Consider the following 14,670-nt stretch of genomic DNA (forward strand, 5'->3'; position numbering starts at 1 on the left):
ACATAAAAGGCTCATTAGAAGCAGGTGTAGGGATCCCAAATCATTTTAATAAAAAGCACTCTAGAACTTTCTGAAATTTTCTGAGCCTACAACACCTTCTAGCATTCCTCTTTTTAGTATGAGGATTTTCACAAGAGTTTGACTTGTAAATGCTAATGGCATTCTCACTGGTTCACTCCTTTTGAATGTATCGTGTGGGATTATGAAAGTGTCATTTGGTGAATATGTTTAATTCATTTCTGAGTATGTAGAGTCTGTCGCCATATACTTTCCATGGTAGAACTATGAGAAAGTCTATTTTTTCCAAGGAATCTGAATTCGACCGTTGAGCACTACAGCCCCCACCACATGGCTCCACCTCAAACGGAACTCTCAAACTCTTCTTTAAAGAAAGGCGCACCCTTCACTTTCTTTCTATCTGCACTACAAGTCTACAATGGACAACAAATTACTCCAAACACAACTTTTAAACCAAACTGCACTAATGGAGAAAACACCACCCAGTCAGACTTTGAAACCTGATCAATCTCCAAGTTCTCTTGAAAATTCCAGTAAAAATGGTATCCCAGATCCTCTTAAAGTTCCCATAGCTTTTAAGTACCCTGAAAGGTAATATACATCTTGTATTATTCAAACATAATTTAATATAGTTCTTTCATGATTGGTATGGTTTGATTGTTACTTATGATTGATTTTGATGCATTTGGTAGGTATAGAAGTCCAACTGATCAAATGGTATCTCCCGTTTCTAAAGGTCTTCTTGCAAGAAGAAAAAAATTGAATTCAGTTTTACCTCCAACCAAAACTCCCTCCAAGGTATAACTCCTTCTATGTGGCCAGTTATGATACATTGATCCTTGTTCTTATGTGATCTCTTTATGATTCTGACTAACTTTTCCTTCAGATAGCTTATGTTTCTTTACCAAAAAAAGAGATAGCTTATATTTGGAGATACTTTTTGTACTTGCAGTTTCAAGACCAGTGCTCTCAAGGCGTAGGTCTTTTTCAAAGTTGATCATGCCCAATGAGCATCAGAATCAGATGGTCGCCGGTTTTGCTACATTTTTTTTACTTTTATCTTGTGTTACTGTGCATCTTTCCAATCTCTGTCTCGCCCTACATGCAGAAATTAAATGTTATTGTTGGTTTATATTTAAGATACAAAATTCATTTATAAGGGAATCTTTTGTATCTTCTCTAAAATAACGGTGAGATTTGTGAATAGAAAAAAGATGAATAAGATGCTCTGCTCTCTAGTACTCCCTCTGCTGTGTCTGCTCACACTTTGTTAATGTATTGGAAAATATGGAACCGAAGAGGGTTAACTCGAGGAGACACACAATAGGCCTTCTTTGATAGCCCTTTGTGAGTGAAGTGGCCCTAGGGATCCTATATGTTATGCTGCCAGGCTTTACATGACTAGAGACCTCAAAACGGAGAATGAAAAAACAGATGCAAATAATTTTTCCAGAAATATAAGGGAAATGAAAAAGAAAGAAATGCAAATAGCATCAGAACTGACAAAGATATATGACTATATAGCAACAATGGGCTTGACCAAAATGCTTGCTAGCTTCACTCTAATCGAACTTCATACCATTGGATTGAACCAACATCTCCATCGATCTCAAGTTCGCAGACAGACTTTACAAGATGAGAAACAGCATCATCAATCGTCCTATATCTAGCAAGGTCTGGTGGCAAGGTACTTCCAGGCCAGTTTTCTAGCCAATTTTTCAGTCTTGACTTCAGTTCTTCCTCAGAGACGAATTCCTCGTTCTTTCCAGGTTCTATTAGAACATATGTATCAGTCTGTACATTTGACCTTCTCCTCCTTATTGCATAGACCTGTTCTTCCCAAACACGAATTTCACATTGTAAGGATTGTCTGCATTTTGCGACTGGTACTGATCAGGCTGAATGGATTGTGATAATACTATCTAGTTCTGACTCTTGGGAAAAGTAATTCGAATGATTAATATTAGTGCACAAGACGTAACATAATAAATCCTTTGCAATGATCTTCATGCTCAATTCTTTCTCTTAATAGATCTCTCTATGAAAAGTAGGAAAAACTTCAATATATTGAACAATTTCATAAAATGGAAAACAGGGAAATCTATGATTTGAAGTTCAACAAGAGAAATAATGGACTGGTGGTGTAAAGCTGAGGAGTCATGTTTACCTGATGCTCTTGCTGTTGTATTCTAGGATAAAATGGATACCTTGTATAGCCATTTTTACCTATTCCTCTCGGTTGGAAATGCGTAGTTCCACTAAAAGATCTTGTTGATTGTTTGCCTGGTAAAGACAAAACAGAAGGCAATCTATTTTTGCTTTAGTAGGCTTTCAATCTACAAGAATAGTTAGACTTATGTAACGCAAGTTTACCCTATGCTTGAATTCCCTGGAAATTCACAAAACTTTCCTGGTTAGAAATCTAACTAGAACAGGGGTGGTTCAAGAACTTGGTAAGTTATTACGCTCTTCAGAACTATCACCAAAGAGGATGCCAGTTCAGTTAAGTAAAACTATTGATTCCATCCAAGATATAAAGATATAAAACTGATTCATGAGCAGAGGTTTATTTCGCCTTGTTGGATGATCTACAAATACTTGTAGTGATATCAACCAAAAACTACAACATCAATTACTGGTGTTGTCTTCCCATGATGCAATCCAATATTATTAATATTTTGTCCGTGTCAAGAAAAACCAGGTCCATGGGATGCCTACTCTACTCTTAAACAGAACATCTTATGCACTTATAATTAGAACGAACAGTTATCTTTGAAGTTTTTGCATTACGGTTGTGTTTGCACTGTGAGGCACATAATAAGTTCAACACATTGTATATTGAAATTAGCTAATTTGCGAATATGGTTCAATCAATACTTAATTATAACCAAATCATGCATAAAGCAATTTGAGTAACAAACTTACAGTTGAAGCAGTGAATTCCAGGATTCAATAAACTAGCCGCTCCTTCCCTTGAAATCGGATTCCTTGATATTTGCAGCATGTTATGTCCACAACCAATTAAGTTTGTGTGACTGAGAGTGTATGTGCTATTATGTACTTTATTTATCAGTTATCTACAAAATGGTACCTTAGCCTCTGGTCTATGGGTCCCGACCAAGTGAGCCAACATGGCTCGACCGAGCCATGCTGATATATATATGACGCGCGAGTTAGTTAAGTTAGTTAAGAATGGCGCGTAGATAACAATATCAAAGAAAGAGAGTGAGACAAAAATGGCGAAATCATCGCTCTACCATTCTCAAACCCCAAGAAACAAGAACCAACAAAACTGGCCTTTCTTTTCTTTTCATTTTCATTATCATTATCATCCACTCCTTTTCTTCCTCTCTTTTACTTCTTTGTTTTCGACAAAAACTTTGGTTTTACTCTGTTTTTTTTTTTTTTTACAGAAACCCCACCTTGTATTTCCATCTTAAGTTCAAGGTAGGTTGGTTTCTCTTTCTTCTTTGAAAACTAATAAGAATCATTGCTGGAGATATGAAAAGTTGATGGCCGTTCAGGTAACTCTCTTTCATTTTCATTTATATGAGCTTATAATATCTAAATATGTTAAATTTGATGGTCTAAATGAAAATTGCTTTGATGGGTAGCATTGTTTTTCGTATATTACTAATGTTGATTCAGTTGTTTAGGATGTTTGAGAAACTTTTGTTCCCAGTGTGTTGAACATGAAGAGGGAATTGTTTACATTCGATTAATTGCAAAATTATAAGATTGAGTTAATCAAATTGGTAGCATAATGCGTGAACAGATGCCTATTTAGGTGGAAAAAGAGGGGGAAGAAAGAAATTTGCATGTTTAGGTGTCAAGATTAGAATGTCAGAGGACAATTAGCTAGAATCTATACATGTTTTGTGTTTTCTTACATTTTAAGCGCGTCTTCCTCTGATCCATAGAATCATTTCTCTGTCGTTTTGGTGGTTTTGTTTTAATTTTTTATTTTCGCCATGATATCATAGTGTTGCTTATTGGGGAACGATTAGATTCTTAGCATCCTCTTTCAGTTGTGGGCCTTGTGTAGCCATTCCTAGTGGCTATCTCATACTTTGTGCTAAGTCGATGTTATGCCATTTGCCAGGGGAAACACCGCTCCTTGGATTCTGTTGGTGGGATGGCTGTTAGTTTAGTACTACGTAGTGTACGCATTCAGGCATTTGATGGTCAAGCCCCTGCTCTGGTTCATTAATCTCATCAGAAATTGAGCCACAAGGGCTGCGGGAGGGAACACTTTCAAGATACATAGGTGATAGATCGTGAAATCTCTTGGCCTTGTAATGCTGTACCATCCACCCAATCTATCTGCCGACCACTTTCACATGCACGTGGAATGTATTGTCATAATGTTGATGCTTCCAGTCTTGAGAGCCATGGCAAAATTGATGGTTACATACCAAGTACTGACTGCGATGTTTTTTTTTTTTTTTTTTTTGACCCCCACCGGTTTATATTGCAAAAGGGTAAACCTTACAAATCTCCCTAAGAGTTTGATCATTAAAAGGAGGTACACATAGACGCAAATCGACAGACTATAAGCCTAACACACCTGAGATCACTAGATATAAACCGTAAACTGCGATGTTAGTGTTAAAATAAACTGTAAACTTAAAGTGTGCTGTCAAGCGGGGAAGAGGAGGGAGCATAGGACACACCTTGCCAATTGGCCCTAGATATACATAGATAGAAGTCTCACCTAGCTCCCTATTACTCAAGCGTAAATGGTGATCCTAGAGCCTAGCCCGTTACCTTCTATAGAGTTGCGTTTGATTTCCCTCGATGTCAGTATCATGAGAAAGTTTCTCTCTCTAAAGACCTCTGGGAATATTGTTCGTGTACGGTCCGATCAATCTGAATTGGCATGATTTTCTATTTTATTGCTGCATGCCGGAAACAATGCTAACTCGGACATATTTGGATAACATGGTTTCGATTTCTTTTTTTTCCCCTTTTGTTATATATTCTGTCACTTGCATTGTACTCATTTTTCTGTTAAACAGACCATTTAAGCATTTATAATGAGTAACAAATGTATAGCAGAAACACAAAATTGCTAGACTTCAGGTTGTATGTGCTATCATTACTTGAGCAATTTATGCATTCCATGTGTAACTCTTATATTTTTCATCTTCTCTCCAGCATTTGTTTCTATAGAATGAGATAGTATTGGAGGTCTGAATCTGGAACTTGGATAGGGAAAGTCTAGTTATGGAATTTGAACAAGGTGGTGGGAGTACCAAGAATTTACAAACGTCTCCAGTTGTTACCGAAAGTGAAGACGATCTTTTTGGTCTGGGGAAAATGTCAAGTACAACTGTGGGATCTAAAAATGGCGGTGCAAGTAACAATAATTCACAGACACTTGCAGACGCTAAAGTCGTTGAAGATGATCTGCTTGGATTGTCAAAAAAGTCTGACCCCCCTTCTCCTTCATCGTTGTCTTCATCTTCATCTGCTTCAGACTCTTCATTTGATGAAAATTTTTTCTTGATGGATGAAAGTGAACCTCGAAAGTCCAATGTAGGGCCTAACAGCCTTCTCCAACTTGATGACGATCCTTATTTTGGTTTGAAAGAGAGCGAGAAGGATGTCCCTTCTAGCACCTCGCATGCATTAGTTTCATCCAATCCACCAACACCTCGACCTAGAACTCCATCCGGTGTTTCTGTTCGAACTTCTGCATGTAGTTCGCCAAGTAATTCGACAAAACAATCTCCTAAAGTCCAAGTGATGGAGCGGACAGAAGAACCAGATCCATATAGGATTCCTGCTACAGTGTTTACAAGAACCAAGTCCACAGCACCAGTGGAATGGAGTGTGGCATCGAATGAATCTTTGTTCAGCATCCATATGGGAAATAACAGTTTCTCCAGAGATCAAATATTTCTTTTGAGCAAGTCCGAAGAATTGGGAAGGACGGAAGATATGTTTAAGTTCCCAAACGATGCAAACAATTTTTCAAACCCAGCTACTGCAGTAGCAAACAGTGACAAAAAGACTCCAAGCATGGAAGTTGCTGAAGTGGCAGCTGAAACCATGAAAGAGGTAATAAGGGAGAATGCAGAAGATCGTAACAAGAGCAAGCCCTTTCCTGAAGGGATCCGTCGTTCTACTAGCATTTCTCATCATTCTGAAGGGAGTGGAGCCAGCACCATGTCGTTTGCATTTCCAATGTAAGGCCTATCACTTGTTGCTTCAGTGTATAGTCGTAGGCACACACACACATCTGAAGAAAGCATGTAAAGACGTGTGCAAGACACATTTACATGTGGTAAATGCACGTGGAGATGTGCAAGAGTCAGCATGGTGAAGGGGCATGCCGCATGCCAACATATGTTATGTTGAAATTTGATTTTGTGGATTAATTGACAGAGAAGAGTGTTGGCATGAGTAAAGCTTGATTGATAGATTTGGCGTAATAGTTTTCGGTATGACGTCATGGTGTGTAATTCTGTATCATCCACTATGATTGAACTAGTCTTCTTTTGGTACGTTTGCAGATTGACAAAGGACGGAACAAAAGGTAACTCGGTGAAAGCGGAGACTGAGAAACAGCAACAGCAGCAGCAGTCACAGCATCAGCCACCTAGTGCTACTCAGAATTCAACTGGGACTAACTGGTTATGTTGCTTTACTTGTAGATTCTGTCGATGAGAAGGCAATAAGAACATGTGCTCTCTTTGCTTCCATCAAGAATTTTCAGACAAACACCTGACTAACATAGCTGTAGCTTTTTCTTAGTGTTATTTGCTAACGATTGGGGGTTCATAGAGAAGTTTGATGAAGGTTCCTGTCCCTCACTATGTTAACGGTGGATCAAACTGATTTCCTCTCCATCTAGTTTTCAGATGCGGTTCTTTTGTGCACGTTTTGCGTGGCTCAGTTTTATATGAGGCTTGGATAGTTGATACGGATAGTTTTGATTTACAAAGGAAAAGAGGAATTGAGGGAGGTTATGATTGAGAAATCCCTTCATTTCTTTACAGTTATTCCGTATGAAATTGTCAGTTGTACGCCTTTTCTAGATACATGATAAAAGATAGTAGTTCTGCCTTTTAAGAGTTTTTAACCCTCTCTACTGTTTTTCAATTTTTTTTTTGTATTCATGTTTGTCACTTAATTTTAACTGATTGGACAAGTGTCTAGTTATAGATCTTAATGGATGACATGGGCATACTTCCTACTGCGCGCAATGTGCAAGAAGTTAGAACTTGCATGGCTGCTCCAGAGTATTTTATGCTGGCCTGGGGTTCTGGTATTCATTCAAACATTCGATTAACAGTCTGCTTTTTGTGTAATAGATTGCTCGAGGTTAACTTAATATTTACTCAATCCTTAAGGGTGTACCAGAATCTCTTTGAGATAAAATTATCTGGTGATGCATTTAGATGTAGACGATTTTGTAGTGTATATATATATATATATATATATGGGGTAGGTTCCGTTTACAACACTTTTTATACAACGTTTTATACAATACCCCTTAAAAATATGAATTAAGCCTTGATTCCTTGTAGATATGATCTCCACACCATGGAGATCATCTCCACAAAAATTCAGCTCATTTAAAAATTCATAATCATGAGAAATATTGTTCTCAACCTATGAATTTTTATCAACGGTCCAGAAATATCGATTTTGTAACTTTTTTTTGGCAAACTTAGAAATGTTCAAAGAACCCAATTTTTTGTGGAGATCACATCCATGATGAGAACATCTTATCTACAAAATATTAGCCTTTAAAACATCTTGAAGGGTCCGGTGGGAGGTATTGTATAAAACGTTGTATAAAAAGTGTTGTAAACGGAACCTACTATATATATATATATATATATATATATATATATATATATATATATATATATATATATATATATATATATATATATTTTAATTGGTGGTGCTGTCGCTGAGGAGATGCAGAAATTTGATCTTCTGATATTACCACCTCCATTGTGTTCAGTTCTTCAGCATTTGAGATATTAGTTGCAATAAAATGAGAGACCAGTGTGCATCACACCTCTTAAGACAATTGTACATTTGTACCTGGGGAGAGTGGTGACGTTCTCAACCAAAATATAGAAGTTTAGGCCAAGGTTTTCTCAGCAACCAGTAGTTCTTTTCTTTTGTCAGTATCTTTAGCAACATTTCCTGGATTATTTGTCCCTCATGAAGTTTCATTTGGAGTTATCCCTCACATGAGGAGAGAAACCGGAGCCGGACGTAAACGGGCAAACTCGACATCCCGAAGTCGAGGCCAGCCAAGGCAGAAGAGGGCGCCAAGGCCAGAACTCCAAGAACATAGGCTGACCCAGCTCAAAGTGGCTCGCCAGCGTTCAGTGTTCAGTCTTGGTAGCGACTCGGCGCAGAGAGTGAAGGCCAGCGCTCAGGAGTCTATTTTTCGTGGGCTTGCTACAAGATCCGCGAATTTGGTTTTTGGAGATAAAAACAAAAATCAAGGTTTTGGAAAACCTAACCTACTGAGAACCAAACAAGTCGAGGAAGGATTGGAATCCGGATCAAAAAACAAAGAGAGAACCTTTCTGAGATACAACCCCAGAAAGAGATAAGAGTGATCTAGTAAGGTGAGAGGTGAAAAGGAGAGATTGTAATCTTCCTTCCCATTTTATTAAGAACCGGCTCTTGTGGAAGTAGGCATCATTGGCGAACCACGGTAAATCTTTGTGTTGTGGTTTGTTGCTTTTCTTTTTACATTATTATTTGTTGTTAATAGTTGTTTAGCGAGTTGGGCATGTTAGTATAGGTAGTTTGTGATATTTGAGATTTATCCGGAGTTGAAGTGTGTTCATACAAGTTATCCGTGGTAGTGGGGAACCGATTGGTATTGGTGTAATCCCCAACAAGTGGTATCGAGCAGTTAGAATAGCCTCAGGGTGTTATCCGAATCTTGGTGAGAAGGTGGTGTTTGTGAAATTCCCGAGAGAAGATTTGAGGTTAAATAACTTGTAGAGATGGACCATTCCGTGAACACTCGTATGATGAGTCCGAATAGGAAGAACTACACCATCCGGAAAGCCAAGATGGAAGACTTGCTATACCGCAAGGACTTGGCACTTCCCATTGAGAATGAGGGAGTAAAACCGTAAAAGACCGATGAGGCCGAAAGTGGAAAAAGCTTGACGTAAAAGCGATTGGATACATTCGACGTTGGATTGACGACGGTGTCTTTCACCATGTAGCCCAAGAGACTACGACCTTCGATCTATGGAAGAAACTTCGAAGACCTTTATGAGAGGAAGTCGGGTGGAAACAAAGTGCTAGTCGTTAAGAAGTTTGCGCAACCACCACGAAGTACCAAGAAGGTTCTTCAATGTCTGAGCATCTTAATGAAGTACAGAATATCATCAATCAGATGCATTTGATGAAGATCAATTTGGGAGACGAAGTTGAGGCTTTGTTTCTATTAGGCTCTACCCGAAAGTTGGGAGACATTAGCGTTTTCTACATGGAGCATCCAAGGATGGAATTGTTACCATGGAGATGGCTACCACGTCTTTGTTGAATGAGGAGACTAGAAGGAGTGCAAGAAGCAGCTCTTCTCACTCAGAGGTCCTTTTCACAGAGAAACGGGGGAGAGGTCGGGCGAGAAAACCATCTCGTTCTAGAGGTGATGACGTAAGTAAATCTAGGGGTGAAGCTAGAACTCCTAAAGGCAGAGAGGCAATGTTACTATTGTGCCACCAAAGGCCACTTCGGATATGAGTGCGAGAACGAAGAGGGATGAGAAGAATAAGCGCGGTACATGAAGACATGGTGCGAGGAACGGAAACACAGGTGAGAGATACTACCGCACTAGTCGATGACCTAGTGGGAATAGGTCGATTGTGGTGTGTCTTTGCCCTGAAAGTACCTCATGTCCGGGATCTGAGTGGGTGATAGATACTGAGGAGCATCCTATCACGTCCACACCGCGAGGGGATTCTTCACTACTACGGTTGTGGTGAATATGGTGAAGTGAGGATGGGTAACAGTGGAGTCTCGAAGATTATAGGCATTGGAGATGTTCATGTAGAAACCAATGTCGGCTACACCTTGACACTCAAGGATGTAAGACATGTCCCTGACATACGGTTAAGCCTAATTTCGGCTGGGAAATTAGATGATGATGGCTTTGTAAACTCGTTTGGTAGCGGGGTATGGAACCGCTGGCGAGAGGTTCCATTGTAGCGCCGGAGGAAAGAAAACTTGCTCTCTTTACAAAACAAAGGCTAGTTTGTGTAAAGCGTATTTAACGAATCGTGAAGAAGAAGCTTCATCGAATCGGCGGCACAAGAGACTGTGTCACATGGGCATAAAAGGGATGGAAGTTCTTGCTAAGCAAAAGGCCATGCCAGACATTAAAGGTACACATTTAAGTACATGTACTCATTGTTTGGTAGGAAAGCAACACAGGGTGTCTTTCCAAAGATTCGATCTCACGAAAGGACAATCGTCCTTGAACTAGTGCAATACGGACTTATGTGGTCCTATGAGAGTGAAGTCCCACCAGGGAGCTTCGTACTTCTTGACATTCATTGATGATGCGTCAAGAAAGATATGGGCCTATAGTCTGAAGACCAAGGATGAAGTACTTGGCGTGTTTGAGAAATTCCACAGCATGGTGGAAAGAGAGACTGGGAAGTTGTTGAAGTGTATTCGCTCAGATAATGGGGGTGAGTACATTGGGCCATTTGAAGAGTATTGCCAGAGTCATGGGATTCGTCATGAGCGCACCGTTCCCAAGACAACCGAAATGAGAATGGAATAGCAGAGAGAATGAACCGTACCATTGTAGAGGATAAGATGCATGCTATCTCACTCTAAGCTACCTAGAAGCTCTTGGGTAGAAGCAATGCGCATACCGTGCATGTGATCAACTGTCACCACCGACAAAGCCTCCGAATAGTGATTATCCGGAGAGTATGGTCGGCAGAGATGTTGATTATGGATACTTGAGGGTATTTGGGTGCGGGGCATTTGTGCATATTCGAAGGATGAGAGATCCAAGCTTGATGACAAAGCCAAGCAGTGCATTTTTCTGGGTTATGGAGATGAAAAGTTTGGTTACAAACTCTATGATCCGATTAACAAGAAGGTAATCCGAAGTCGAGATGTTGTGTTCTTAGAAGACCAAACCATAGCAGATTTTGAGGAGGGTGAGAAGCTACAAGCTTTCACCAATGATCTTGTTGATTGAACCGAAGTTCCTACCGTGGAGCGTCGCGAGAAGGCATTGAGAATGCGAGAGAACCATGAGTTTGAAGCTTCGTGATGAGAATCCTATTGCTTATGATGGGATAGAACCTATTGGTATAGAAGATGCGGATGAGATGCATGAACCACTACCGAGCAAGCGAAGTGCATCCTCCCGAGGCACCGGCCAGATGGGGCAAGGAGGTCCGACAGAGAGACTAGCTTCAACCGGTATCCACCACATGCGTGCGTGCTACTATCGGATGGTGGAGAACCTATGTACTATCAAAGAGGCACTTGAAGGTACGACAAAGAAAAATGGTTGAAGGCCATGCATGACGAGATGGATTCTTTGCATAAGAATCACACTTATGAAGTTAGTTGAGAAACCCACGGGGAGAAAAGTTCTCAAGAATAAGTGGATATACAAAGTCAAGCATAGGGAGAACAATCCTCACCCAAGGCACAAAGCTCGCTTTGTTGTGAAGGGATTCGGTCAAAGGAAAGGGATTGACTTTGATGAGATTTTCTCTCTGTAGTGAAGATGACTTCTATCAGGGTGGTATTGGGTATGGCCGCAAGTATGAACCTAGAGGTTGAGCAAATGCCTAGATGTTAAGACAGCTTTTCTTCATGGAGACCTTGAAGAAGATGTCTACATGGACCGACCCGAGGAGGGGTTTGAGGTCAAAGGCAAGGAGCACCTAGTATGCAAGCCGATAAAGAGCTTGTATGGGTTGAAGCAAGCACCGAGACGATTGGTACATAAAGTTTGACTCCTTTATGGTGAAGCAAGGATACAAGAAGTCCGCTTCCGATCATTGTCGTTTGTTGAGAGATTTCGGATGGGGATTTCATTGTGCTATTCTTTGTATGTGGATGATATGTTGATAGTTGGCCCAAACATCAACAAGATATCAAGTGAAGAAAGACTTGAGTAAGTCCTTTGAGATGAAGGATTTGGGTCAAGCAAAGCAGATACTTGGGATCGCGGATCACTTTCGTGACGAAAAGAGTGGAAAGTTGTGGCTTTTCAAGAAAGCTACATTGAGAAGGTGTTGAAGAGATTCAACATGGATCGCCGAAAGCGGTCGGTTGTCCGCTTGGTGGCCGGCCCGCATGACCAAAGAGATGTGTCCTAAGGGTGAGCATGAGCAGAGTCGGATGGAAAAGATTCCTTATGCATCATGATGGGCGGTTTGATGTATGCCATGGTGTGTACTAGACCGGACATTGCTTTTCGCCGTTGGGGTGGTAAGCGATTTCATCAAACCGGGTAAAGAGCATTGGGAAGGTGTTAAGTGGATATTGAGATATCTCAAAGGCACTTCCAAATCATGTTTGTGCTTTGGTGGAAGTAAGCCCTTACTTGAAGGCTACACCGATGCGGACATGGCGGTGATGTTGACTCGATGAAGTCCACCTCCGGTTATCCGGTTACTTTTGTGGGGAGCGGTTTCTTGGCAATCTAAGTTGCAAAAGTGTGTTGCCCCTCTCCACTACTGAAGCGAGTATATTGCGCCATCGAAGTGTTGCAAAGAGTTGCTATGGATGAAGAGGTTCTTCGACTAAATGGGGCTAAAAGCGTAAAGCGGTTTGTAGTTCTATGTGATCGAGGCGCCATCCACTTGAGCAAGAATCCGAGTTTTCATTCTAGATCCAAGCACATACACGCGTTATCATTGGATTAGAGAAGTACTTTCGAAGACAAGCATTTGTGTATCGAGAAGATCCATACCGACAAGAACGGGTGGGATATGATGACCAAAGTCTTACCGAAGGTAAGTTTGATGTTTGTTGTGCTATTGCGGAATGGCAAAACACTCCTCTGCTGATTTGGCAATTGCATGGAGGTAGCCCCCTCACCGTTCGAGGGGAGATTGTCGAGTTATCCCTCACATGAGGAGAGAATTTTGGAGCTGGACGAAACGGGCAAACTCGACATCCGAAGTTAGCCGCCACCGCCGAGCTCCGATAACATAGAGGCGACCACCTCAAAGTGGCCAGCAAAGCGCCGATGTCAGTCTTGGTAGCGACTTCGCTCCAGAGAGTGGCGAGTCTATTTTTCGTGGGCTTGCTACAAGATCCGCGAATTTGGTTTTGGAGATAAAACCAAAAATCAAGGTTTTGGAAAACCTAACCTAATGTAACCAAACAAGTCGGAAGGATTGGAATCCGGACTAAAACAAAGAGAGAGAACCTTTACTGAGATACAAACCACAGAAAGAGATAAGAGTGATCTAGTAAGGTGAGAGATTGAAAGGAGAGATTGTAATCTTCCTTCCCATTTTATTAAGAACCGGCTCTTGTGGAAGTAGGCATCATTGGCGAACCACGGTAAATCTTTGTGTTGTGGTTTGTTGCTTTTTACGCTTTTACATTATTATCGTTGTTAATAGTTGTTTTAGCGAGTTGGGCATGTTAGTATAGGTAGTTTGTGATATTTGAGATTTATCTGGAGTTGAAGTGTGTTCATACAAGTTATCTGTGTAGTGGGGGAACCGATTGGTATTGGTGTAATCCCCAACAGTTTCCTCCTCAATTTCTTCTGTCTTTTGTCAAGAGAACCAGTTCTCATCTTTTGGATTAATCCTCTTTTAAAATCTGCAGGGATTTCTCAGCTACTACTTTGGAGCTCTGGCTAGTATGTAGAATAAAAGTTCTGGGAACGATGACTCGGTAGGGTTTTGTAGATTAAGGTACATGACTTATTCACATTCTTCTAGGATTTGGTGTAATCTGACTTTTCATTTAGTAAAGACATTCTCAGATTACCTAGATTTTCCTTCTGACCATTGAAGAGCGACTTCTTACTTAGATCGATCAGTGATTGGGTGGGCTTACATTAGACAATCCCATTAAGGGAAGGCCTGGTTCATTTAACTAGTAGTCTCTCCCGTGGTTGAAGACCATTACAGATGAGTAATTTCTGGATGAACATATGGTATTCGAGGAGGTCGATTGAATATTATGTCTATCTAATACACATTGCCTTCTGAGGCTTGTTGAGGTATGTGTCCAAGATTGTTAGTTTATCATTTGTAATATGGTTCCTTAACTCCCCAGAAGTAGGATTGACATCAGTTCTGTTCCCTGGCTGATGGATCTCAGAGTTAGAACTTATAGTTGTTTTTAGTTTGGACAACTGCAAATAAATTGCATTCTTGAAATGCACACTGTTAACGTTGTAATTGTATGTGAGTTCCGCTTCAATCTTTGCTAGTTACCTAGAACCCTCGTATTAGTCGGGTTACATATGCCTAGAATTTGACTTCTGTTTTGAGTCTTAAGAATTGCATTTTCTGCTTCAGCCTTTGTGTGTGCATCCGTAGATCTGTGTGGGTTTGACGGGGACTGGGACATCATCGTCGCACTCTCCATGCAAAATGAATGGATTGAGCATACCTTCACAAAGATGAATCTAAACTTATAATGGACAAG

General features: G+C 40.4%; 3 protein-coding genes and 1 long non-coding RNA gene across 5 annotated transcripts; 3 read left to right on the forward strand and 1 right to left on the reverse strand.

Annotated features, from left to right (window-relative positions):
- Positions 1-346: 346 nt before the first annotated feature.
- LOC147480088 (hydroxyproline-rich glycoprotein family protein) lies at positions 347-1,263 on the forward strand. The gene is made up of 3 exons (XM_086575601.1): positions 347-609; positions 711-816; positions 971-1,263. The coding sequence occupies exons 1-3, from the start codon at positions 437-439 to the stop codon at positions 1,013-1,015; spliced, it is 324 nt and encodes a 107-aa protein (XP_086431727.1). The 5' UTR covers positions 347-436; the 3' UTR covers positions 1,016-1,263.
- A 178-nt stretch (positions 1,264-1,441) lies between these two features.
- Positions 1,442-3,099, reverse strand: CRR7 (chlororespiratory reduction 7). Its single transcript, XM_086575598.1, has 3 exons — positions 2,944-3,099; positions 2,186-2,301; positions 1,442-1,848 (listed from the first exon to the last, which is right to left on the reverse strand). Exons 1-3 carry the CDS (start codon positions 3,020-3,022, stop codon positions 1,576-1,578), a joined length of 468 nt encoding a protein of 155 aa, XP_086431724.1. The 5' UTR covers positions 3,023-3,099; the 3' UTR covers positions 1,442-1,575.
- A 128-nt stretch (positions 3,100-3,227) lies between these two features.
- Positions 3,228-7,089, forward strand: LOC147480090 (uncharacterized). 2 transcript variants are annotated; one of them, XM_086575596.1, is made up of 4 exons: positions 3,375-3,542; positions 4,121-4,285; positions 5,176-6,209; positions 6,537-7,089. In XM_086575596.1, exons 3-4 carry the CDS (start codon positions 5,245-5,247, stop codon positions 6,688-6,690), a joined length of 1,119 nt encoding a protein of 372 aa, XP_086431722.1. In that variant the 5' UTR covers positions 3,375-3,542; positions 4,121-4,285; positions 5,176-5,244; the 3' UTR covers positions 6,691-7,089. The 2 variants fall into 2 exon arrangements, with proteins under 2 accessions (XP_086431723.1, XP_086431722.1); XM_086575597.1 differs by lacking the exon at positions 4,121-4,285 and having other exon boundaries at positions 3,228-3,542.
- An 82-nt stretch (positions 7,090-7,171) lies between these two features.
- LOC147480091 (uncharacterized) lies at positions 7,172-14,667 on the forward strand. The gene is made up of 3 exons (XR_015203566.1): positions 7,172-7,291; positions 13,840-13,928; positions 14,541-14,667. It is a non-coding gene; the product is annotated as an uncharacterized LOC147480091 (long non-coding RNA).
- The last annotated feature ends 3 nt before the right edge of the window (positions 14,668-14,670 follow it).

Source organism: Coptis chinensis, chromosome 8 (assembly GCF_015680905.1).
Source record: "Coptis chinensis isolate HL-2020 chromosome 8, ASM1568090v1, whole genome shotgun sequence".
Lineage (NCBI taxonomy): Eukaryota > Viridiplantae > Streptophyta > Magnoliopsida > Ranunculales > Ranunculaceae > Coptis > Coptis chinensis.

What these genes read in the sequence shown, in the direction of transcription:
- LOC147480088 (XM_086575601.1), top strand. Translation starts at nt 437, where the DNA reads ATGGACAACAAATTACTCCAAACACAACTTTTAAACCAAACTGCACTA. An exon ending in GCTTTTAAGTACCCTGAAAG is followed by an intron (nt 610 to 710) that starts GTAATATACATC and finishes TGCATTTGGTAG; the next exon opens with GTATAGAAGTCCAACTGATC. An exon ending in CAACCAAAACTCCCTCCAAG is followed by an intron (nt 817 to 970) that starts GTATAACTCCTT and finishes TTGTACTTGCAG; the next exon opens with TTTCAAGACCAGTGCTCTCA.
- CRR7 (XM_086575598.1), bottom strand. Translation starts at nt 3,022, where the DNA reads ATGCTGCAAATATCAAGGAATCCGATTTCAAGGGAAGGAGCGGCTAGT. An exon ending in TGGAATTCACTGCTTCAACT is followed by an intron (nt 2,302 to 2,943) that starts GTAAGTTTGTTA and finishes TGTCTTTACCAG; the next exon opens with GCAAACAATCAACAAGATCT. An exon ending in TACAACAGCAAGAGCATCAG is followed by an intron (nt 1,849 to 2,185) that starts GTAAACATGACT and finishes TGGGAAGAACAG; the next exon opens with GTCTATGCAATAAGGAGGAG.
- LOC147480090 (XM_086575597.1), top strand. Translation starts at nt 5,245, where the DNA reads ATGGAATTTGAACAAGGTGGTGGGAGTACCAAGAATTTACAAACGTCT. An exon ending in ATGTCGTTTGCATTTCCAAT is followed by an intron (nt 6,210 to 6,536) that starts GTAAGGCCTATC and finishes GTACGTTTGCAG; the next exon opens with ATTGACAAAGGACGGAACAA.